The following is a 26,107-nucleotide window of genomic DNA, read 5'->3' as shown; positions in this document are numbered from 1 at the left end:
CATATGTGAAAGTAGACAGAGCTCAATATAGTACATCACAACTGGTCAAAGAACAGCAGAAAAGAGACCATGGAATGCCCTCACACAAATGAGACATCTGTATCACACCCCTTCTTACAAGACTCAGGGAACATCGTAGAAGTGACAGTATGGCATAAAGATTGGAAGAGCCACAGGTTAGGGTAGAACAGACCAAACAGCGTCTCCCAGATTTAGCAAGACCAATGCATTCATGAAAAAAAAAATGCACTCATGAACTTAGAGCAGCCATGTTTGCCTACACAAGATCAAGCCAGTCAATATTCTAGCTGCAAACCTTAACTGGGAAGCTATTGACAGCTTGGCTTTTCAGGTAGAGTCAGTTTTCCTTGAGGGCATGGCTCCTGGGAGGTAGACCACATTCTAATGGATGTCCCTACAGCCAGGAGTATATGAGCAATACAAATTAGACTCAGTGGGTTATTTAAGAAAGAAAAAGCACATGAAGTTGGGAGTAGGTAGAGGGATGGAGATGAATATGGAAAGAGCTAAGGGGAAGAGTGGGGATAAATATGACCAAAATACATTTTATATGTTCAAATTAATGAAGATATTATATTAATAAAAGTAACTTTAAGCACACTTGGTGTTAATAATTAGATAGGGGAGTTAGGCATTGGAGGATAGAAAATAAACCTTGCTGTCCTAGAAGTGCTGCATGTGGGCTCTGCTCTTCTATGTACTAGGTTCATCCAGTTCAAATTAAACTTCATTTAAAAGCAAAGCCATTCGTAAATGATTCAAGACCAAACACACTATCCCTAACACCTAGGACAGTGAAAATTGAATCAAGGTCTCTTAAAGAACAATAATTAGTTTCCCACTCATTGGGCTAAAGGATCTTTATTATTTGTTTTAAAGAGTAAAGTCAGTTTATTTCTAACAACTGACCTCTTCTGGAGAAAAGGGAAGACAAGAACTAAGAAGATGAAGATTCTGCTGGTGGATCTTTCATTTTCTCTGGTTTGTGATGACCAGGGACCTCTTCATCTATCATAACCCTTCATAGCACTACCTATCTGTGACGGGAAAGGCTGGGGATGGGAAGAATTCTATGTGTTTTTACACGAATTCTGGCATTTTTCTAGGTATCAGGTTTTGTAAGAATATATATATTCACCAAGAAATACAGCTTCCACCTCTATATTCTTTCTCCATCAGCAGGTAATCCAGGTGTAAAGCTAAGCCTAGGAACAGCGGGGCACAAAGTGATTGACAAAATTCCACTAGCAGGGACAAACTCTATGCCTAAACGGCTGGTGCTCCACTTAGCCGCTCACTCTGATTACACTTATGGCACCTCGGAGCCCCACCCACTACACAGCCTGGTCTCCAGAACTCCGGCTGGCTCAGACTGGAGTAGAGCTGCACTCTGAGCTCGCTCTGCAGGCTGGCTCTGACGGGTCTTGGAGAAACTCGAAGCCCCGCTTCCTAGGCTCAGACCTCGCACCGATTTAACTGGGAGTGGGACACCTCCAGGCTCCGCCTTTCGACCTCCGTTTCCTGTTCTGACTGGATCTGTGTATCCGAAGCCACGCCCCTCATCCTCGAAGGCTCCGCCTCCCGAGCGCCGTTTGGCCTTCGGCTTTAGAGCATCTCCAGGCCCCGCCTCCTGAGTGCCTCCTCTTCCTCACCTCAGCTCTGACCGCAGCGGAGTTTCGCAACCCAGCCCCGCCCCGTACCCGGGCACCCGCTGCCCACTGGGCACTGCAGGGCCCTCGGGGACTGGCTTCCGCGGGCGTCATGACGGCTGCCGTGTTCTTTGGTTGCGCCTTCATCGCCTTCGGGCCCGCGCTCTCCCTTTACGTCTTCACCATCGCCACTGATCCTTTGCGAGTCATCTTCCTCATCGCCGGGTGAGGTTAAGCCGAGTCCCGGACACCGCGGGTTCCCTCCCTCTCCTGGATTCCCACGAGCCCGGGATCCCCATCTCCCAGCGGCTCCAGCTTGTGGGATCGTCCAAGGGCTAAGAGAACCCGAGGCTCTTCTGTTCCTGGGAGGGTCTGAGAAGAGCAGGCCCGTAGGCTACGCGGGCGCCCCTTGGCTTCTGTGGGCTAAGTGTGGGAACTAGTAGATGCATTTGTGTATGGACCCTTTGTCTTTCCGTAGGAATCTCTCATTTCACCCAGTGCTCAGCGGCAGCGAAGAGTCGTTCTCGCTCTCTGCCGTTGAAGTCACCTGGGGATCAGATACCTATTCCCTGGCCCCCACCTCCACATCAATCCTCGGACTCAGAATGTCTGTGGAGGCTACTCAGTCTCAGGTTTTCTTTGTAGACACCCTGGGTATTGACTGGGGTGCAGTCCAGGATGAAAGCCCAAATAATACAAATATTCTGACCAGGCATGTCCTCCCGGGAGCTTGGTAAATATCAAACTCTGCCGGTGAATGCTGATCTTGGTCTCTTTGCACCTGCCAGAAGTTTGCAACTTCTGAACTTCCCACTATATTAATGCAGGCTTTAGGTATTTGTTTTCTTTCAGAAAAAGACACTGAGACTTGATGCCCCAGAGTGTGGGGAAGCCTGGTGGGGTGGGTGTTGTAGGGACAGGGGAGATGACATCCTCTTGGAGACAGGGTGGGGGTGGGTATGGGATGGGGAGCAATGGGGGTTAGGGGAGCAGATCAGGAGGGGGATGAAGCCTGGACTGTAAAAAAGGATTAAAAATAAAAATAAATAAATTTTAAAAAGCAGTATCTAACCAGTAAATGTATATTTTCTGGAGATTTTAAAGGATATGAGATTTGCAACCGACACTGGCTGTATATTTCTATAGCACACAGAGGTAAAGCATCTCTTAGGAAAAGTAGAAAAACCAAGCTCCTTTTAGTCAGCCCTTGGCAGATAGTATCCTAGTGTCACACATCAGGGTCACTGAATCGCTCTTGTTAAGCACACCTGACATTCCTCTTGGATGGACTATTTGTCTCACTAGGAGAAAAAGTTCAGGCCCAAAACACCACTTTATGAGAATTGTTTACTAAAAATAATTTGTAACTCAAGCAGGTTTTGATTTAAAGTCATTATTAAGCCTGTGCATTGCTAACTTGTGATCTTCTTTTTTTCTTATGCGTTCCAGTGCCTTCTTCTGGTTGGTGTCTCTGCTGCTTTCGTCTGTTTTCTGGTTCCTAGTGAGAGTCATCACTGACAACAGAGATGGACCAGTACAGAATTACCTGCTCATCTTTGGAGTGTTGCTCTCTGTCTGTATCCAAGAGCTGTTCAGGCTTGCATATTATAGGCTGTTAAAGTAAGTTAAGTGTTTGCTTTATATTCCCAGTTAAACTTGAATAATTTGTTGATTGCTACATTTTTAGTCTGAAAATACCAAGTGTTGAAACTTACAATCTGGTTTGCCTGCCTGCTCTCCCCCTCCTCCTTCTCTTTCCCTCCTCCGTCCTCCCAAACGTGTTTCTTGAGAACTTTCCCAGTGACAGACACTTGGTAGAAACTGAGGCACAAAGGTGATTAAGAGACAGAAACTCTGCCTGGTGGAGCTTATAATGGGAGGAAACAGGCAAGAAATGAGTGAACAGAAAAAATTTGTTATTGAGGAAAAATAACCCAGGGAAATAATTACTGGAACAATAAAGAGCTTTCTTCCCATTGGAACTCCATGTTTCCCTCCTACCGCCTCAAGGAAATTATTCTTATGGAGATTACACCTTGCATTATTTTGACTAGTACTGGGAAACAGAGGCTCATTTAAAATATAGTTTCAAGTCTGCAAATACATTTAAAAAAGCCTGAGTCATGAGCTTTTATTTTTGGGGTTAGGATGTAAGTGAATATATTTGATTTTATTTCTTATGCCATACTTTATTTATGCATCTATTTACTTGCCTAAAACACAACTGTCATTGCTTAACATTTATCCTCTGTAACTGCTGTGTTGTCTAAAACTGCTATATGACACCTGAAATATATGGATTTTTTAAAAAAACTTGGATTGAAAATTTTGCAACCTAATTCAGTTTTTATATAATAGCGATACAATAACTATTTTAGGAAAATACAGAAAAGTAAAAATCTAAGATAATCACTGCTACAGAGTGTATGTTTCTTTGTTTCTTTTACTACACCCATCCCTAGCACACCAGAGTCTTTGTGAGAGCTAGGGGAGAGCTCTACTACTGACCTATACACTCTACCCTACAAAGGGGTTTTTGTATAAAGAAGAGTCTCTCTGTTTTTTAAAATTTTGTAAAATGGTGTATTTAGGGGCTGGAGATGTAGCCTTGGGTTCCTAGCTACATAGTGATTTTGAAACCAGCCTAATTACATAAACCATCTCAAAAAACCAAAATAAAAAAAGAAACCAAAAGAATAAAAAGCCCAAATATCTTAAATATATAATTTCAAGAGTTGAGAACACTTCTTCATGTCATGTTACAGAGTTCCTGAGGAAATGTTATGATACTGACAGTTTGCTGTTAACACTAGGAAGTGAGAACGCACAAAACAGTTTCTGTGTTCCCAATGAACAGAATCGATGACAGGCTGTGTGGGATTCTCCTTCTCACTGCTAAAACTCTCTTGTTATATTTGTTACCAGATTCTAAGAACAAAACTTAAAGGTTCCAAGTTTTAAACCTTGTAAAACTACTTATAAATCACTTTCTTATCTATCTATCTATTTATCTATCTATCTATCTATCTATCTATCTATCTATCTATCTATCTGTCACTGGCCTGGAACTTGATATCAAACTCAAATTTAGAGATCTATCTGCCAGTGCTTCTGAAATGCTGGGATTAAAGGCTGCACTATCACAACTGGCTCATTTACTCATTTTCAAGCATATATACATACATACATACATATATATATATATATAGAGAGAGAGAGAGAGACAGAGGCAGAGACACAGACAGAGAGAGACACAGAGACAGAAAGAGGCAGAGAGACAGAGAGAGATTGAAAATATATTCAATATTCATATATATATGGGAGATTATCAAGAGATTTGTATATAAAATAAATACAAAATTTTAGTTATTTTGTTATTGTTTGCTTTATTTTATTTTGAAACATAATCTCACATATCCCTAAATGGCCTTCAACTCAGTATGTAGCTGAGAATAACCTTGAATTTCAGGCCTTCTTGCTTCCACCTCACAAGTGTTAGGATTTCAGTCACTTGCCACATGCCTGGGAACTTAATTCCTGATTGTAGGAAAGATGTGACCCAGATATTTGTGTGGCTGTCTTCACATTTCTCTGGAGTGGCAACCACTAAACTGTCCAATTTTTCCCAATAAAACAAATCTAGAGGAATGCTGTTAGTTTATGTTTATATAGTTTAATCATTAAATTTGGGAGGATTCTGTGCTTCTGAATGGGCAACACTGAAATAGCTATTTTTATAGTTCTTCTCACCTGCTTTTGTTTCAGCAAAAACTGATTCCAAAGTACTTTAATAAGCACACTTTACAGTAAATATAATTTAAATATCCCTTCAGCTGGCTTTTAAATGGCTGCAGAAGTTTTGGGTAACAGGTTTTAGTAACAGAGACAGTAATATAACGAACCACACCTAGCATTCCTAATGTCTTCAGAGTGATGGTTGGGGACATAGGCAGACTTTTGGTAGGTTTGTGACCTGACAGTAACAGAAGTGTAGGTATGATCACTCTGGATTGATTTCTTTTATCCTATTCTAACAACAGCATTTTATCATATAGCGTATTATAAAAAATGAAACTGCTTACGATCCTGAATCCTAATTCGGAATATGAAACAAAAATATAAAATATTTTAAAATCAGAAGACTGTATGATTAAGTACCAGCATGAAAATTTAACCATTCAGTGTATCAGCTACCTGCTTTAAGGGGGCAGCCTATAGGTGTCACACTGGGAAAATATGTGCTTGGTATGTGTAAGACATGGGTTCAGTTCCTGAGTCAAAAGAAAAAAGAATGCTACTAGAAGGGTGAGATTATAGATTGGACCAGAAAAGAAACACCTCCCGTCACATAATTGTCAAAACACCAAACGCACAAAATAAAGAAAGAATATTAAAAGCAGTAAGGGAAAAAGGTCAAGTAACATATAAAGGCAGACCTATCAGAATCACACCAGACTTTTCACCAGAAACTATGAAGGCCAGAAGATCCTGGACAGATGTCATACAGACCCTAAGAGAACACAAATGCCAGCCCAGGTTACTGTATCCTGCAAAACTCTCAATTAACATAGATGGAGAAACCAAGATATTCCATGACAAAACCAAATTTGCACAATATCTTTCTACAAATCCAGCACTACAAAGGATAATAAAGGGTAAAGCCCAACATAAGGAGGCAAGCTATACCCTAGAAGAAGCAAGAAACTAATCGTCTTGGCAACAAAACAAAGAGAAGAAAAGCACACAAACATAACCTCACATCCAAATATGAATATAACAGGAAGCAATAATCACTATTCCTTAATATCTCTCAACATCAATGGCCTCAACTCCCCAATAAAAAGACATAGATTAACAAACTGGATACGCAATGAGGACCCTGCATTCTGCTGCCTACAGGAAACACACCTCAGAGACAAAGACAGACACTACCTCAGAGTGAAAGGCTGGAAAACAACTTTCCAAACAAATGGTCAGAAGAAGCAAGCTGGAGTAGCCATTCTAATATTAAATAAAATCAATTTTCAATTAAAAGTCATCAAAAAAGATAAGGAAGGACACTTCATATTCATCAAAGGAAAAATCCACCAAGATAAACTCTCAATCCTCATCTTCGATTGGTTTATATACAAGTGTGCAATTTCTAGGCTTGAAAGTAAAATGATGCTATCTGGTGCTGGATAGAGGAGCCTTATTTTTTATTATGGCAGCTTGCTATTTTTGTAACATGGTGATTTGGTTGAACACAATAAAGTACAGTAGTAACTGATCTCCCCCTCTTCCTGGATGAGTGAGGAGATGATTAAATGTTGATGTCAGCATCCATGAGCATATTCAGATGAGCTTCTGCTTCTGTTGAAAAGGATGCTGTGTTTGATTGTGGTCCGAAGCTTTGAAGCACTACTTGGCATCTCCTTCCTTGGAGGTCTCACTGTTTAAACATAACAGATTTGATAGCTTGTTGGTAAGGTGAGGTCCAGCTTGTCTCCACTAGGTCATCTTCATGTGAATCCGGTGGTTATACGGTTTTGTTCTAGGGATATTTCATTTTTTTAATAACGGTTTTAGCTGACATTCATGGAGAGAATGAATCCTTAGAACTGTGCCACTAGTGAAAGGAAATCCTGTCTAGAGTATGTTTCTTTACAAAGCTGTGTCACACCATCCTTTGGGTCCTCTGCTGGAAAAGTAGAATCAAGTCTCAAATAATGCCTTTTAAATTGTATCCTCTATTATTATAGATGTAGGACAGTACTGTATCATACCTCTGTGGATGTAAAATAGCTTGTACCTGCTTTATGATACATAGTAGTGACCGTGCTTTATCAGAGCTGTTTTTAATGATGTTGCTCAGAATGTTTTCTTTCCAGATGATGATTGAGAAGCTAATTTAAAAAAAAATGGTGCCAGGTACCACAAGAGTAACAGAACTGTGCTGTTTTCTCGGGTTTTGTTTTTTTACTTTTTTTTTTTTTAATGGAGTATGCTGGATGTCTCTACAGTTTTGTTCAGATGACTGCAGAACCTGGAAAAGCTGTTGCTGCTGTTGATGCATAACACTGCTATTATTGGTCTTTTTATATAAATATAAATATATATATACAGATATATAATTTGAATTTTTTGAAACTTTAGCTGTGCTGTCAACTTTGGAAAAAAGTATCCCCGTTTACTGTGTTGAGTTGGCACTGTACAGAAATTAACAGCCATATTGGTCTAGAAATGTTGAACTTAAGTTTTTTCCATTTGTACAGGGGTAACACACTGTATTAAATATGTAAGGTCTTATCTACGTGGGTTTGATTACAAAAACTAATAAAGTATTCTCTAAATTAAAAAAAAGAAATCAATGAAAAAAAATATTTTTGTAGGTTTAAATATTTTTTCATTTTTATTTATACTGTGGCATATATAGTAGATCACAGAACTCTGAGAAACAATATATTAACTTTTTCAACAACTAGTTTAGCAATTCAGCCAACACACATTGATATTAAAGTGCACATGTTAAATATGTATAATGAATAATGAGAAAATATTGGAATAATTATTTGTTAAACTATTTAGACAAATTATCTGTATATTTATATCATGTTTCAATATTTTAATTCTGTTCAAAGTTTTCCCATAGAAACTGCTATTTACATTGTATGTTCTTTTTTTCTTTTTTACTACCTATAAATCACTTTATTTTTTTATCTTTATTAAAAAAAAAAAAAGGAAAGACAAACCAAACAGACACGAACATAAGAAAGATATTTATAGGAAAGAGATGGGGTAGAAAGGGGCAGCAGGGAGATGAGACAAGATGCTTGCGTCAGAATATTTGGTGTATTATGTGTATGTGTGAAATTGTCAGAAAACAAATTTAATGAATAAAAACAAACGGGGTTGTGAAACCCCACCTAGAATCGTGTTGCAGAGAGATGGGAAAGGGAAGACAAACTACTCCTGTTGGCATGCCGTAGATGCTCCTGGAATGTTGAGTACATGAATAAAAACAAAACAAGAGAAAAAAAATAAAAAAAAAGAAGGGTGAGATTAATTTTGGATTTTCAGTGTGAAAGAGGGGAAGAGGAATGAGAGTAAGTATAGCCACAGAGGAAAATATAACAGAATGCCAATACAGTGGAGACAGAGACCTAAGACTTTGGGAAGTACAAAATTCAGAGAGGTAGATCCCTCAGGGTAATGAAATAAACATTCATTGGGCTCAGAAATTAGATCACTGATTTTATTCATATTAAACTCAATCCCTCTTGGCTTGCTGCTATTATTTTTAATTTTTCCTTTTATGGAAACATCAGCTAGATGGAGTTGGCGGAAATCTCACTTAAGTTCATTTTTTGAAAATGTGCTCAATCTGGGTGTGGTGGCACTTGCTTTTAATCCCAGCCTTTGGGAGGCAGAAGAAGGCAGACCTTATTGAATTTGAGATCAGTCTGGTCTCCATATTTAGTTATGGGACATCCAGGTCTAAGTAGAGAGACCCTGTCTCAAACAAAACAAACAACAGTAACAAAAGAGTATTGGGTCTGACTTAAATGGACTCTGGATTGAGAGTATAGCCTGATCTGAAGCCACATTAATATCTAGTTTTGAAGGGTCCTGTGACCTCCTTTCTATACTGCTTTTTTAAAAAGTAAAAACAGCAAAAAATATGTGTTTTTTTTCTTTTAGAAAAGCCAATGAGGGTTTGAAAAGCATAAACCCTGAGGAGACAGCACCCTCGATGCGACTGTTGGCCTATGGTAAGTTAGACCCTGTGGTGTCATGATGAAAAATAATAAACGTGTTGGAGAGATGGCTCAGCAGTTAAGAGCACCTACTGCTCTTGCAGAAGACCTGAGTTCAGTTCCCAGCACCCACCCAGTGGCTCACAACCACCTCTAAGTCTATCTCTAAGGGATACAACACCTGCAGAGCCTGCACATGGTACACAAAAACTCATGCAGGCACCAGTGTGCATGTCTACACACACACACACACACACACACACACACACACACACACACACACACGTAAGCATAGGTATGTAGCAGAGACACACACACACTCCCTCACTCACTGGATCTAGGCCTCTAGGTAGAGTTAGCCCAGTCTGTGTGCAGTCAGTTACTCCCTCACAGTTTGGCTATAATAAACCAAAGCCAGGCCTTCAGCACACAGTCCTCTTCTTCCTCTCTAGTCCCTTCTGTGCCTCTCCCTGCTCATTATCTTCTCATGCTCTTCTGCACTTCCCTTACTCCTACTTTCTCACGCAGCCTCCCAGAGCTGACTGATGCTTCAGCAACAGCAGGTGGTGTTTCCTTCCCTTCTTCCTTCCAGTCCAAAGAACCAAATCCTCCTCACCCTTCCAGCAGCACCCTTCCTTTCTTCTGCTGTGGTAGCTAAGCCATGCCTTACACATGCTGAGAAAGCTGACCCTGTCCCCTGCAGTGAAGTAGGATTCCCCATGTCCCTGAAAATGAGATTTGAACTGAACTCATAACAGGAAAAGGGTTTACCGGTGTTTTTCTTCCTCTTTAGTTTCTGGCTTGGGCTTTGGAATCATGAGTGGAGTGTTTTCCTTTGTGAACACCCTGTCTAATGCCTTGGGGCCAGGCACAGTGGGCATTCATGGTGATTCTCCTCAGTTCTTCCTTAATTCAGGTATGTGTCATAGCTGTGCCCGTGCAGGGTTCTGCTCTAAAGGATCATTTACATTGGCTTCAGAATTCAACTGAATGATAATTTCTGTTAAACCGTTTTTAAAAAAAGATTTATTTTTTATTTATCTATTTATTTAATGTATATGAGTACTGCACTCAGACACACCAGAAGAGGGCACCACATCCCATTGCAGATGGTTGAGAGCCACCAGGTAGTTGCTGGGAATTGAACTCAGGACCTCTGGAAGAATAGCCAGTGCTTTTAAATGCTGAGCCATTTCTCCAGCCCTGTGTTAAGCCTTTTAAAGGTAAGATATTCTTAGGCACTCTAAGCGAAGGACCTATAAGTGGGGACAGGGGTTTGACTGGAATGCTTTAAGAATATTACAAGAGCTTATCGTGCATAAGAATTTATATATATGTGTGTGCGTGTGTGTGTGTGTGTGTGTGTAAAACATTAGCAGCTAACTTTTATGAGCTACCTTTTCTTTGCTTTGAGATTTTATATTATTTTTAATATAAGCCTGTAAGCCCCTGTTTTTCTTCTTGTTCAGTGCTAGGGACTCAGTATAAGACCCAAGCCCTAAATTCTAATCTTTGATTTATCTATAGCTTATTGCTATTTACAGGTAGGCAGTATGATATGATCTTTCAATTTAGAATGAAAAATAGTAAACAAATTGATGCATTAAAAATGACCAACTCTTTTCACATTACTTTTCATTCTCTAGCCGCTACAAATTATAGTACAATGACAAGTTTGTTTTATAATCAGAATATTATTTTATGTTTAGATCAATAGCAGTTTTATCATTGAAATAAGGGAACTCATATACCCATTTTTTATTCAATTAAATCAACGTTCACCCCCAGGCTAAAGGTCATTAGGAAACTTACCATCTTTAGGGAAATATGACCAAAAAATAAAGAGGTTCAGTAGCCTTTAATAGAATAAAAAGGTTATATAGAGAAATGACCAATTTTTAAAAGCTGCAGTAGCTTAGAGCCATCTGTCTGCCATGCTGTCCCTGAGCCTGGTGACAGTCCTCAACCATTCTGTTTCCTTGATAGTTCCAATCTCAGCCTCTCCTGTGGACATCAGTGCTGTCAGCCTCTCAAGTGAATCCATTCTCCGTGCAGCCAGCAAGTTAATCTTCCCCGTTTGAAAGGTCTTGACTTTCTGAGGCCTACAGCATCCAGTTCAGACCCTGAGACTCCAGCTCGGACTTAAGGGAAAGTGTGTTAATAGGTCATGCTTAATGTTGCCTCCAACAGAGAAGCCTACCTTTGTAAATATTTCTAAACTGGGATATTTATGACATATAATTTAAGTGATAATCATGTCAAGTTTGTATAAAAGAATCAAATGTCGTTTTAATGGCTAATGTCTGTTAGAATCTAATAGAAATTAATAAGACAGCCTCTGTGTTACTTGTAAATTTTCTTATTCTTTACATCATTGTAGGAGCCCATTTCCTTCCATCCTCCTTTATTACTACAGATTTTTGTCCTCTAGATGGTGCTAACTCCCTTCAGCTGTTTTCAAGGCCAGCCTAAAATGAATCCCTAGGATAAGTAGATTTGTACCTAAAATGGTAATTAGAATAAGTAAGGAGTATGGGGTTGTTAATTAGCATCTCCATCTATGTCTCCCATAGTTAATAATGCACAACCCATGTGATACCTGTATATACATGGATTTTTATGTTACAGACAGGCATAGTTTATGAAGTACCCATATAGTATACTTACATGTATCTTACACATAAGTATAAGTTAGTTCCTTGTTATCTGTGGTTGTGGAGCAGGACAGCAGTAATTACACTCATTGCTCTTTCTTGGAAATGTTTTGTAGAGAAGGAAATATGGGATTGCGGTCCCAAGTTCAAGTCATATCCTGGATCATTAATTTAGTATTTGGTGAGAAGTGCTTTTGAATGTTTAAGTATGCAGTCTACAAATAATTATTAACAATTTCTTCATACCTTTTGACTGTAAAGACATACACCTAAGTACACAAAGCATAGTATAAATGTTACAGTGAGGAAGAGTAGTGTGACGCACAGACACTGTGCAGTTCTTTGCCTATGTCATATGTGCCTTTGATTAGTGTCATTAAGAAATGAAACTAGGCCTAGTATTATATCTATAACAAGACCTCTTATTGCTGAGCTATCTCTTTGCCCCATGTTTTTCTGTTCTCAATAAGAATAGAATAAAGCAAACTTTAGCATCAGAGTTTCTGAAGGACTTTTAGGATTTTGTATGTCGGGTTTAACGAGAAGGGTTTGCAATGGGAAGGGAAGGCAGATGCTGTTACAGGTTTTCACTCTAGCTGGGATTCCGTCTGTTAATAAGTGTCAAAGCAGTGTGCATGAGTGTAGATATTTGTATGAGGCAGGATAGTTTAGATATTCAGGCCCCCATTTCTTACCAGTTGTAGATGGAATAAATACTTCACAATGTTTTGCTATAGTAAATTTAGCTCCTGGTCAGTATTGGAATATTGAGACAAAAGCCCCATTTCTCAAAGTCCCTACAGTTTAGGATTAGACACCGGTCTACTCTACACCCAGTTGAGATGAGCAGTGTGAAAAGTTTGAAAGAGAGGTCAATATGGGGCACTAGGGAAAGGATCAGTCATGGGGATCCAGGGATCCCCAAGTACATCTTGAGAGCACTGACAAGAGCCTTCCATTTGAAGAGAAGACTTGAGGTGTGAGGGCAAAGCTGTGCACAGTTAAACTGTCAGTGTGTGGTCCTGATTGGTCAGGGTCTCCGTTCTGGTCCTGCAAGATGGTCTGAAGATGTCCTATGACTTGAGGGGATAAGCAAGTTCTCATGAGATAATTGCCCCTGATTCAGGAAAGCATGGGAATTTCCCCAAGCTGGGAAGTGCTCTCGCCAGTCAGCTCTTCTGTTCCTAGGATCCCAGATGAATGCACACTTAGGATGATGACTGAAGACGTTTAGGTGCCTTTGGGGGTCTGGAACAGGACATGTAAAGGCAGAAAGTAAGCTGCTTCAGTTACTCTTATCTTTATGCCTTTAACTTTGAAGGGCAATGAGTTAGGTTAGGGCTCCCTAGTTTTTAAGACAGACTCTTCTTGAATGATTATCATGCCCACTACAGGGGAAAACAGGTATCCAACAAGAATGGAGACACACGAGGTGGAGGCAGATATATTCATTCAGTTATCTGAGTAAGGAGTCCGTGCTTTTTTTTTTTTTTTTTTTTTTTAAAAAGCAAAAACCAGTTTCTAAGTATCTGTTATATGGTGCTATAAAGCCAGCCAGAATGTAGGGGTGTTAGTAACATTACACTAATAAAACAGAAAGCTGAAGGTGGGGTAGCTGATCCTAACATGGCAATAGCCTCAGGGCTCAGACTCACCCATGTGAACAGGGCACTGAGAAAATCCTTGTTGGATAATGAAGGAAAGGAAGAAAAGAAATGTGGTAATAAGACAGGGTGAGAGGAAGGAAAATCTACAAGAGTAGAGAGAAATGGGTTTTACTCCATAGCCAAGTACCCAAGAATCTGGATAAACATGGTGACCTACGTTTACTTTCCTACCTGACACTATAGCTAAGGACCCAAGTCTGCAGAGTGGAGTGGGTCCATGTTAGAAGTGAAGGATGTGGAAATACAGAGTTAAACAACTTGTGTAAATCCACACAAGTGGGATTCTAAACCAGAGTTATCCGACTTTAAAGATACATACCCAGAATATTCATACTTGGCTGTCTCCACTCTCAGTAAATGTGTATCGAGTGCAACAAGAGTCAGAAGCCAGATGTAGTGGTTTATACCTGTAATGCCCATACTTGGGAGGCTGGGGCAGTGAGATTGCCATGAGCTCAATGCAGGTTGGTCTTGGGAACAGGATTCTTAAAAACAAATTTATGAAAACTATAGAGAAGAGTATGTATGTATCAGGGCAATATTTACTGAAAATGACATTGTGCTGGATCTTAAATTTTTTATTACATTTATGTGTGTGTGCATTTATGGATGTTCAAGGACAACTTATGAAAGTTGGTTTTCTCCTTCAAAAAAGAATATTCAGGTATGAAACATTGGCAGCAAACACCTTTACCTATTGAGCCATCCTCTAGACCCTGTGTTTCATCTTACAGCAAGTAGTAGGTGTGCTAGAATGGGGAGGGATGTATGTCTATGTATGTATATGTATACATATGTGTGCATGCATACATAGATATATACATACACACTTACATACAAAGAAGGAGGGGAGGGGATGATATGATAGGGGAAAGAAGGAGAGAAGTCCTGTTTTTTGTTTCTTTGTATTTGAGAGTACTGTGTAGCCCAGGCTAGCCACAATCTTATTATGTACCTAAGGATGACTTTGAACTTCTAAGACACCTATTTCTGTCTCTATTCTCCCAATTGCTGCACAACTATGCCTGGCTTGAGTTCAGTGTTTCTGACATAAAGATACAGTTGAAGATTCATAGAGGATCTGCTGTTAAAGTCATTTGAGTCTAGACTGTACAGGGCCTTGAATGCTAGTCTGAGATGAGATGTCATGACAATGGAGGCAAAGTCAGTCCATCAGACTTCTTTTTTTTAAAGATTTATTTATTCATTTATTATATATAAGTACACTGTAGTTGTCTTCAGATACACCAGAAGAGGAAATCGGATCTGTTTACAGATGGTAGTGAGCCACCATGTGGTTGCTGGGAATTGAACTCAGGACCTCTGGAAGAGCAGTCGGGTGCTTTTAACCGCTGAGCCATCTCTCCAGCCCATCAGACTTCTTAATAGGAAGGATCAAGACATTCAGAATGTCTAGAATTTGGAAACAAGATCAGGGCCCATGAGGTCCAGAGGATACTTGTTGGAAGCTTGCAGGATAACACTGTTTTGGATAAGAACAGGTTGAAAAATGTCACCTGTAAGAGCATTTCCCAGGTAGCTGGGCTCTAGCTAACCCTGGGAGCACGTTTAGCTGATCTTAGCAGCCATGGCAGTGCCCAGAGAGAAGGGCAAGCAGAGGCTGCCAGCCAGATGCCAAATGCCTGTGACAGTGACTTCCCTTGACATTTGATTGACAGCTAGAAACACTATGATTTAAAAAGAATTCCCATTGTGTCAGGTTTTGCCTTGGTCTTTTTGACTCAGGTATATTTAAAAAAGCAAACGTAGCCCCTGGACTTCTTAAGTGGTCTCAGTGTCACACCATTGGCAGGCATCTGTCCTTAGGAACTGTCCTCTTCAGAATGATGGCTGGACTTGAATTAAATCCTTTTGGTATGGTCTGCCAGAGCCTGGCATGAAGACACTGTCACAGAGATGTGACAGCTTACTGTCCTGTAGGCACAACAGTTATGTCTTTAATGTTGTTTTGTGGTTGTCTTACTGCATGTGAATAACATACATGTTCACAGTGTGTTTGCTCTCAGTCAGCCCCGTGTTCCTGAGATGGTCCATGCCGAGGGTAATACACAGTAGCTCACTTTGTGAGCACACAGTGTTTTACTTATCCGTTGTGGTAAGGGTGGGCATTCTTCGTTATGGCTGCAGTGCTGGTGTAAATATTCTTGTGTCTCCTCGTGCACACTTATGAGAATGCCTGCTTCTCGGGATTCTGAAACTTGACCATGCATCGGTTCTCTAGGAACCAGCTGTATTGAGGCTGGAGATATAGCTTAGTGCTTAAGAGCACTGGCTGTGCTTTTGGAGGACCCAGGTTCAATTTCCTGAACCCACAAATCTGCTCACAACTATCTATAATTCCATTCCCACAGATCCTGTGCCTTTGCCAGGCCTCTTCCGTCATTAGTCATATTCGCAGACACATATATAAGCAAACCACTTATATATATTTTTTAAATAGATTTTATACTAACCTCATTGCATACCTTAGGGATCTTCTTTGAAAACCAAATCCAAGTTGGCTTCTTGTCAAACAGGCCATATTCTAGAGGAATACCAGCCACAAAGGCTGGACCCCACTTCCAGCGAGACATGCATCTTTGAGAGTTCACTTGGAGTTCTTCTCAAAGCCAGTTCTGTGCAGTGGTGGTCAGATTCTGTGACTGCAGCCAGGGGCCCCTCAGAGCTGGTGAACAGTAGTGGCGTTCAACTGGCCTTGGGGCCTGCTGTCTGCAGGCCTGGCCACTGACTGCTGACTTGTCTTTCAGCTTTCATGACGCTGGTTATCATAATGCTGCACGTGTTCTGGGGCATCGTGTTTTTTGACGGCTGTGAGAAGAATAAGTGGTACATCCTCCTCACAGTTCTCCTGACCCACCTGCTGGTGTCCACCCAGGTGAGTGTGGCGCTGTTTTCCCGGTGCTTACAGAGCTCAAGTGCAGACATCTGAGTGCTGGATTCCACCCCAGAGGAGGTACAGGCTCATGGGGACATGAGCACAAACCAGCAAAGCCCTGGAAGTGGACAGTGGGTCCTGCCAGTTGTAGTAGAGTGACAGTCACTGTCAATATGGGGTCTGTCTCATTAGAGATTTTCCCATGCCTGTCCTTTAGTGGATGTATGGCCAAGCCTAAAATAGCTGGCATTGTGCTTGTGTTATGAAGCGTATCTGAAACAATTTTCCTTCATGACAAACCCCTTAAGATACAAATTTTAGTAAGTTTAAATGGTTACATGAAAATTACTTGAATTTGGCTGGTTAATCACTTCCCTCTTGTTGTTGTTGTGGATGCTGTAAAGCTTTCCTAACTGTTTATGTGCATGGTCTTTCCCCATATGTCTAAGTTTTGAGGCAGGGACCCAACTGACAGTTGGTGTGAGTATTCTGAGTGCTTGATACGAATTGCTAAAACATGCTCTGTACGATGGTGACCCTTTCCACTGTCTGACCAGTAGCAGAAGTGTGGGTTCCACTCCTCCCTGACATCATAACAGTGCCAGTTCACAAAGTATAGTTTAAAACATGTGTCAGGCTTATTTTTAAAGCAGTGTGTAATGACTGGGATTTGACTGGTAATATGTCATTTAAATATATGACAGTTATCAAAATGACCCTGGTGTGGTCCTGTCTAGACCCTTGTACATTTTACATACAATATTGAAAGGATTTCTCCTGTGAAAAGGTAAATGCATTTTGTATTTTGAGGCAGGATCTCAGTCTGTAGCCCAGGTTATCCTTGTAATCAGATAGACTGGCCTCAAAGTCATGCTGCCTCAGCTCCCACAGTGCCCACATTCCTTTCTTCAACACTGTTGTAACAACCATTCTGTTTACTAAGAGGAAAACTCAAAGCCTTACGTTTTCTAGACGTGGCTCTGACCTACAAACTATCCACTACCCCCTCCCCAGCAACCCTTAACTGCATCTCCTGCTAATATCCTGTGGTTTGCACAACCATGCTAGTTAGTGCCAGTGCTCACCAGCATGTAAAAGCGCTCACCTGGTCAGCTTGGTATCCTGAGTTTAACCTGTTAAGATTCACCTTTTATGAGTTCTCCGATCCACACGATTATGCCTTTGCACACACACCTGGAAAGAACGGAGTGGTCGCCTCAGTCAGGAAAGGCAGGGAGGACTGGGATCAAAGAGCAGTGAAGCATGAGAAATGGCCGGATTCAGGAAACAGGAGTCAACAGTGGAGCCATCGGTGCTTCCTGCAAGGTGGATGAGGCCTAGGAGAGGAAGAGGAGGCAGGGATGTGTTCAAGGTTTTTGGCCAGAAATACAAGAGCCAGTCTTCACATCCTCCTCCCGTTGAGTCCATCAGTTAGCCCCATGAGCTCATCTGATCTGCTTTTAGTCTGCACCACACCTGCCTAGATCACTACGCACTCTCTCCTCAGCAGTGCAGGCTCCTCCTAACTCATCTCCTGACTCACCAGTCCCTCTAGTCCTTTTTATGCAGTTTAAAGATCAAAGCCAATCATCATTATCCCAATCTAAACCCTCTACAAGACCCTGCATCACACACAGTAACATTCACATTGCTTAGCTGCTGGCTTCACAGTTGCCTGATCTCATCAGCTCCTCCATTCCTAAACTGTACTCCTTTTAAAAAAATTGTTTATTTATTTATTAGGCATCGGTTCTTAGTACAGATGGTTGTGAGCCACCATGTGGTTGCCGGAATTGAACTCAGGACTCTGGGGAAGAGCAGCCAGTTCCCTTAACCACTGAGCCACCTCTCCAGTCCTCTAAACTGTATTCCTGCTGGCTCTAGTTCTCACCTGTATCCAGCTCTGTCCTCACCTTTGCTCCTCCCATGGCCAGCCTGCAGAGGGCTAGTTCATTCCCACTCATCTGTCTCAGGTTAAGTGCCACTTCCTCAGGGCCTCCATCATCCCTTAAGTAAATCACCTCATTCTCATCCTAGCATTTGTCACAACTGCCACTATTCTGTCTTAGCATCAATCATGAATTGCAGTTAATTTATTTCATTACCATTACTTATGAGGTATTTAAGTCCCATCACGGCAAAGCCTTGTCCTCTGTGATTTCAGTCACAATGCCCTTTGGCACTCTGTCAGTCATGCTTTGGTGTTGGACATTGAATCCATAATAAACATGTGCTCTGCCAGGCAAGGATTAAAACAGAGACTGAAGGAACACCCATTCAGAGCCTGCCCCACATGTGGCCCATACATATACAGCCACCCAATTAGACAAGATGGATGAAGCAAAGAAGTGCAGACCAACAGGAGCCGGATGTAGATCGCTCCTGAGAGACACAGCCAGAATACAGCAAATACAGAGGTGAATGCCAGCAGCAAACCACTGAACTGAGAATAGGACCCCCGTTGAAGGAATCAGAGAAAGAACTGGAAGAGCTTGAAGGGGCTCGAGACCCCATATGTACAACAATGCCAAGCAACCAGAGCTTCCAGGGACTAAGCCACTACCTAAAGACTATACATGGACTGACCCTGGACTCTGACCTCATAGGTAGTAATGAATATCCTAGTAAGAGCACCAGTGGAAGGGGAAGCCCTTGGTCCTGCTAAGACTGAACCCCCAGTGAACTAGACTGTTGGGGGGAGGGTGGCAATGGGGGGAGGGTTGGGAGGGGAACACCCATAAGGAAGGGGAGGGGGGAGGGGGATGTTTGCCCGGAAACCGGGAAAGGGAATAACACTCAAAATGTATATAAGAAATACTCAAGTTGAGCAGCTCTCTGCTCCCAAACCCCGTGGGAGAGAGACCTCACCGCCTGGTCAGGTGGGCACTCCTGAGGCTGCAGAGCAGAGGAGACCACCAACACTGCCCACCCCTGCCCACATCCCTGGCCCAAGAGGAATCTGTATAAGGCCTCTGGGTTCCTGTAGGGGAGGGCCCAGGAGCGGCAGGACCCCTGCGCCTGAGACATCGCCGGAACCTGAAGGAAACAGACTGGGTAAACAGTTCTCTGCACCCAAATCCCGTGGGAGGGAGAGCTAAACCTTCAGAGAGGCAGACACGCCTGGGAAACCAGAAGAGGCTGCACTCTGCGCACATCCAGACCCCAGAGGAAAACACCAAACGCCATCTGGAACCCTGGTGCACGGAGGCTCCCGGAAAGAGCAGCGCAGATCTTCCCGGTTGCTGCCGACGCGGAGAGGACTTAGGCAGTACCCCACGAGCAAACTTGAGCCTTGGAACCACAGGTAGGACCAACTTTTCCCCTGCAAGAAATCTGCCTGGTGAACTCAGGACACACAGAGGCAAAATTCCTCTAGGACCGGGCACTTCCTGTGTTTACCGGAAGTCCCACACCCGCGGATCCCGGCCCCCAGCAGCTCTCTGCTCCCAAACCCCGTGGGAGAGAGACCTCACCGCCTGGTCAGGTGGGCACTCCTGAGGCTGCAGAGCGGAGGAGACCACCAACACTGCCCACCCCTGCCCACATCCCTGGCCCAAGAGGAAACTGTATAAGGCCTCTGGGTTCCCGTAGGGGAGGGCCCAGGAGCGGCAGGACCCCTGCACCTGAGACATCGCCGGAACCTGAAGGAAACAGACCGGATAAACAGTTCTCTGCACCCAAATCCCGTGGGAGGGAGAGCTAAACCTTCAGAGAGGCAGACACGCCTGGGAAACCAGAAGAGGCTGCACTCTGCGCACATCCAGACCCCAGAGGAAAACACCAAACGCCATCTGGAACCCTGGTGCACGGAGGCTCCCGGAAAGAGCGGCGCAGATCTTCCCGGTTGCTGCCGACGCGGAGAGGACTTAGGCAGTACCCCACAAGCAAACTTGAGCCTTGGAACCACAGGTAGGACCAACTTTTCCCCTGCAAGAAACCTGCCTGGTGAACTCCAGACACAGGCCTACAGGAACTGAAGACCTGTAGATAGGAAAACCTACATGCCGGAAAGCAGAACACTCTGCCCCCATAACTGGCTGAAAGAAAACAGGAAAAGAGGTCTACAGCACTCCTGACACACAGGCTTATAGGACAGTCTAGCCACTGTCAGAAATAGCAGAACAAAGTAACACTAGAGATAATCTGATGGCGAGAGGCAAGCGCAGGAACCCAAGCAACAGAAACCAAGACTACATGGCATTATCGGAGCCCAATTCTCCCACCAAAATAAACATGGAATATCCAAACACACCAGAAAAGCAAGATCTAGTTTCAAAATCATATTTGATCATGATGCTGGAGGACTTCAAGAAAGACGTGAAGAACTCCCTTAGAGAACAAGTAGAAGCCTACAGAGAGGAATCGCAAAAATGCCTGAAAGAATTCCAGGAAAACATAAATAAACAAGTAGAAACCCATAGAGAGGAGACACAAAAATCCCTGAAAGAATTCCAGGAAAACACAATCAAACAGTTGAAGGAATTAAAAATGGAAATAGACGCAATCAAGAAAGAACACATGGAAACAACCCTGGATATAGAAAATCAAAAGAAGAGACAAGGAGCTGTAGATACAAGCTTCACCAACAGAATACAAGAGATGGAAGAGAGAATCTCGGGAGCAGAAGATTCCATAGAAATCATTGACTCAACTGTCAAAGATAATGCAAAGCAGAAAAAGCTACTGGTCCAAAACATACAGGAAATCCAGGACTCAATGAGAAGATCAAACCTAAGGATAATAGGTATAGAAGAGAGTGAAGACTCCCAGCTCAAAGGACCAGTAAATATCTTCAACAAAATCATAGAAGAAAACTTCCCTAACCTAAAAAAAGAGATACCCATAGGCATACAAGAAGCCTACAGAACACCAAATAGATTGGATCAGAAAAGAAACACCTCCCGTCACATAATAGTCAAAACACCAAACGCACAAAATAAAGAAAGAATATTGAAAGCAGTAAGGGGAAAAGGTCAAGTAACATATAAAGGCAGACCTATCAGAATCACACCAGACTTCTCGCCAGAAACTATGAAGGCCAGAAGATCCTGGACAGATGTCATACAGACCCTAAGAGAACACAAATGCCAGCCCAGGTTACTGTATCCTGCAAAACTCTCAATTAACATAGATGGAGAAACTAAGATATTCCATGACAAAACCAAATTTACACAATATCTTTCTACAAATCCAGCACTACAAAGGATAATAAATGGTAAAGCCCAACATAAGGAGGCAAGCTATACTCTGGAAGAAGCAAGAAACTAATCGTCTTGGCAACAAAACAAAGAGAAGAAAAGCACACAAACATAACCTCACATCCAAATATGAATATAACAGGAAGCAATAATCACTATTCCTTAATATCTCTCAACATCAATGGCCTCAACTCCCCAATAAAAAGACATAGATTAACAAACTGAATACGCAACGAGGACCCTGCATTCTGCTGCCTACAGGAAACACACCTCAGAGTGAAAGGCTGGAAAACAACTTTCCAAGCAAATGGTCAGAAGAAGCAAGCTTGAGTAGCCATTCTAATATCAAATAAAATCAATTTTCAATTAAAAGTCATCAAAAAAGATAAGGAAGGACACTTCATATTCATCAAAGGAAAAATCCACCAAGATGAACTCTCAATCCTAAATATCTATGCCCCAAATACAAGGGCACCTACATATGTAAAAGAAACCTTACTAAAGCTCAAAACACACATTGCACCTCACACAATAATAGTGGGAGATTTCAACACCCCACTCTCATCAATGGACAGATCATGGAAACAGAAATTAAACAGAGACGTAGATAGACTAAGAGAAGTCATGAGCCAAATGGACTTAACAGATATTTATAGAACATTCTATCCTAAAGCAAAAGGATATACCTTCTTCTCAGCTCCTCATGGTACTTTCTCCAAAATTGACCATATAGTTGGTCAAAAAACGGGCCTCAACAGGTACAGAAAGATAGAAACAATCCCATGCGTGCTATCAGATCACCACGGCTCTGAAACAGAATACTCACTGCCTTGCTCCTTACAACTTGCTAGCAGAGTTCTTAGACCATTCAAGACCATCTGACCAGGGATGATAACTGCCCATCCTACCCTGAGCCCTATCACGTCAATTATAAATGAAAGAATAAAATATTCTACTACCTTGCCTACAAAAAAAAAATACCTATGGAGTTTCCTTGGCAATCACCAGCAGTAAGTGTCCTGAAGGCTTTCTAAGCATGAAGTGTATGCATAATCCTGATAAAAAAAAGTGTTAAACAAGGATGAGATCATAGCTTAACAGGTAGTAGACCTAATTATCTGTAAAGAAAAGAATCAGCGTGTAGAATGTTTTTCGAGTGGATGCAATCAGCCTAAGTTAATCTTGACACACCCTCATGTTGTACCCAACTAGTAAGCTGGGACTTGTCACCAGAGCTGGACTCAAAATGGACACAAAGGGGTGGTATCCACTGTGACCACAGACCAGTTGTAATGGTAATAGCAATGTCTAATAATCATTATGTTTAAGTGTTAAGCATTTGTTAATTTATTTAGCTTCCAAATCAACTCTATGGTATAAGCAATTATATATTATTTCTATATGAAAGAAAAAAATGAAAAAAAAAATAAAAAGAAGATATGAGATAAACTTAAAAAAAAAAAAAAAGAAGGACTGATGCATCCGCACTTTGGTCATCTTTCTTCTTGAGCTTCATGTGGTCTGTGGATTGTATCTTGGGTAATTCAAGATTTTGGCCTAATATCCACTTATCAGTGAATTCCTAACATGTGTGTGTTTTTGTGTTTGGGTTACCTCACGGAGGATTATATTTTCTAGTTCTATCCATTTGCCTATGAATTTCATGAAATCATTGTTTTTAATAGTTGAGCAATACTCCATTGTATAGATATATGTTTTAATATATTAGGTTAATACACTACATATAATTTATGAATTTAATACATAAAATTATATTAAAATTATATCAATTTAAAAAAAAGAAATACTCAAGTTAATAATAAAAAAAAACAAAAACAAAAAAAAAAACATGTGCTCTGCCAAGAGCTATTTCTGTTATTGTTTATAATGAATAAACTTGTGGCATCCATAGACATTGCACAGCCAAAATCTGACTCTGTTTCCTCATGTTCCTTTGAATACTAATGGTTCATATTAAAGTAACCTAGGTGTACCTGACTTTCTTGTAAATTCTTAGAGCCAACTTAACACAGAAATGGATATAAGTTAGGCATATGCTCCATGTGCTTCCTGTTAAGTATCCCATTGGGTTCTGGCTAACAGCTGTCTTCTGGGTTGCCATTTGAGTCAATCAAAATGCAAGTTCACAGACCACTGTCTGCTTAGTAGATTGTTCTGTGCCTTTCTGAGACAGAGATGACATCCATCTCCTGTTTGTGAGACAGTCCAGCTATTGGAAGCATTGTGTATCTTCCTCTATCTCTGTTTATTCCACGTGTTTAAGGAGCTTGTGCTTTTACCCAAACTGATTTATTTTCCCCTGCAGACTTTACTAAGTCCTCACTATGAAGTGAATCTGGTGACAGCATATATAATCATGGTGCTCATGGGCATCTGGGCATTCTGTGTTGCTGGAGGCAGCCGCCGAAGCCTGAAACTCTGTCTGCTCTGCCAAGACAAGGACTTTCTTCTTTACAACCAGCGCTCCAGATAACCTCTGACGGTCAGCACCTCCAAACAGCAGCCTGTGTGCCAGAGGAAGGGCAGCCGGGCCCTGTTCTAAAATGACCCTTTTCTTCTGGAGCTTTGGAGCAGCAGAGCTTCTAGCCTGCAACTGTCCTGTGCTTTCATGCAGCAGCCTCTGGAAGAGCTGCAGTGTGGCCTGCAGCCTGGCTGCACATTTGAGGCATCTGGGGAAACAAAGACCGATGCTTCTGGGCCTCCCCTCTAGACTCGAGTATCCCAGATGTGCAATACAGCTGAGTCACTGGGGTCCAATGGGAAGTTTCAGAGAACCCAAAGGCAGTTCTGTATTTGTCTCCTAAGCCAACCTCTGCTGAGCAAGTAAATTTCTGAAAACCTGGGTAGCCCTTGTCTTCTTATGCACTGACGTCACAGACTAAAGGGCTGTTCTGTCTGTGGATGGGTTTGCTGTCCTTCACCAGCATCATAGGCTGTGCCTTTAAATGCAGTAACCTACACCGACATTATAACTTAGCCACGGTAAGGTCCATAGATAACCTGTAGTTTTCTTGCTACTTTTTCCATTTTAAATTTTTCTTCCTCAGGTACTAAATTATTTATTTGAGTGTAAATCCAGGCTCTGAGGATTGGTTATATGCTGACTTCCTTGGAAGAAATTGGCAGTGCAATTTCTATGCATTCCAAAAGTTTATTCATTATATAATACTAATAGCAACATAGCCTCCTCAGTTTAAGCTGCTGTGTGTGCTGTCTGAAGCTGGCCTCGTCAAGGTAAAGCTCACCACTTTTTATCTCTGAGAAGCTGGGTAGGGAGATGAACCATATACCTCTGGAAGATCTTCTCTGGACTTTGTGAGAATGTAGCTCAACCACAAAGTATTGTGACAATGACACTTCTCATTTCTTCCTGTGACACCAAACAGTGCCCTAATGGTACATGGTAAAATTGGCGATCGTCCTTAAGCTGTCAGATTTCAAGCTGGTATGTAACTTTTCATCTTTAATTTTTAAAAAATTGACTATTATGTATGTGTGGAGGTCAGAGGATCCTTATAGACGTCAGCTTGCTTCTTCCACTGATTCTCATATTTCACAGACACTTACGTATCTTTTTATTCTGAATGGGAATACATTGTAGGCCTGAAATTACTTGGCAATGAGGAAATAGTGTGACCAAGCATGATGGTGCACTTTTGTAACGCTTGGATGGAGCTGAGGTCACAGGATCCCGAATCTGAGGCCAGTCTGGGCTACATACCTAGTGAGCCCCTTCCCTCATAAAAGAAAGCAGCTTTCTATCATTGAAGGAATTATTGTGTACCTATACTTGCTGCTGCTTGCTTGTTGATATATCAGAAACAAACAATGTGTGTTCTCCTGAATGCCTGGGTACCATATGCATGCCTGAGGTGTCCAGAAATGGGTTTTGGACCCCTTGGAGCTGGCCTTACAAATCCATCATGTGGGTGCTGAGAACTGAAACTTGCACAAGAGCAAACAAGTACTCTTTACCACTGAGCCATCTCTGCAGCCCCTTAGAATGTGATCTAAAACCAAGAAAATCACTATACTCAAACCTTTGAAGGCCTTCAGTGAGAGTTTGCAAAGTGAATGAATATAGGTAGATATTAATGAAGGTATTACCATTTACTACTCCATCCCCTTAGTTGCTAACTTTTCTTATCAAATATGCATTATTCTCTTCTTTTAAAAAAATCTTTTGTGCATTTGTGCATGTTGTATTGTGTGTGTGTGTGTGTGTGTGTGTGTGTGTGTGTGTGTGTGTGTGTGTGTGTGTGTTT

General features: G+C 41.6%; 1 protein-coding gene across 6 annotated transcripts; it reads left to right on the top strand.

Annotated features, from left to right (window-relative positions):
- The first annotated feature begins 1,717 nt into the window (after positions 1–1,717).
- Positions 1,718–24,685, top strand: LOC148004213 (gamma-secretase subunit APH-1B). 6 transcript variants are annotated; one of them, XR_015627794.1, is made up of 7 exons: positions 1,718–1,895; positions 3,120–3,290; positions 9,351–9,421; positions 10,200–10,322; positions 10,470–10,629; positions 16,496–16,623; positions 24,148–24,685. XR_015627794.1 is itself a non-coding variant. In XM_087564145.1 (6 exons), exons 1-6 carry the CDS (start codon positions 1,783–1,785, stop codon positions 24,313–24,315), a joined length of 774 nt encoding a protein of 257 aa, XP_087420271.1. In that variant the 5' UTR covers positions 1,718–1,782; the 3' UTR covers positions 24,316–24,685. The 6 variants fall into 6 exon arrangements, 3 of the variants coding, with proteins under 3 accessions (XP_087420271.1, XP_087420272.1, XP_087420270.1); XR_015627795.1 differs by having other exon boundaries at positions 11,393–16,623; XR_015627796.1 differs by lacking the exons at positions 16,496–16,623; positions 24,148–24,685 and adding an exon at positions 13,249–13,335.
- Positions 24,686–26,107: the final 1,422 nt, after the last annotated feature.

The sequence above is a fragment of the Rattus norvegicus genome, chromosome 8 (assembly GCF_021556685.1).
Source record: "Rattus norvegicus strain SHRSP/BbbUtx chromosome 8, alternate assembly SHRSP_T2T, whole genome shotgun sequence".
Lineage (NCBI taxonomy): Eukaryota > Metazoa > Chordata > Mammalia > Rodentia > Muridae > Rattus > Rattus norvegicus.
Note: the sequence above shows the minus strand (reverse complement) of the source record. Positions and strands in the feature narration are given on the sequence as shown.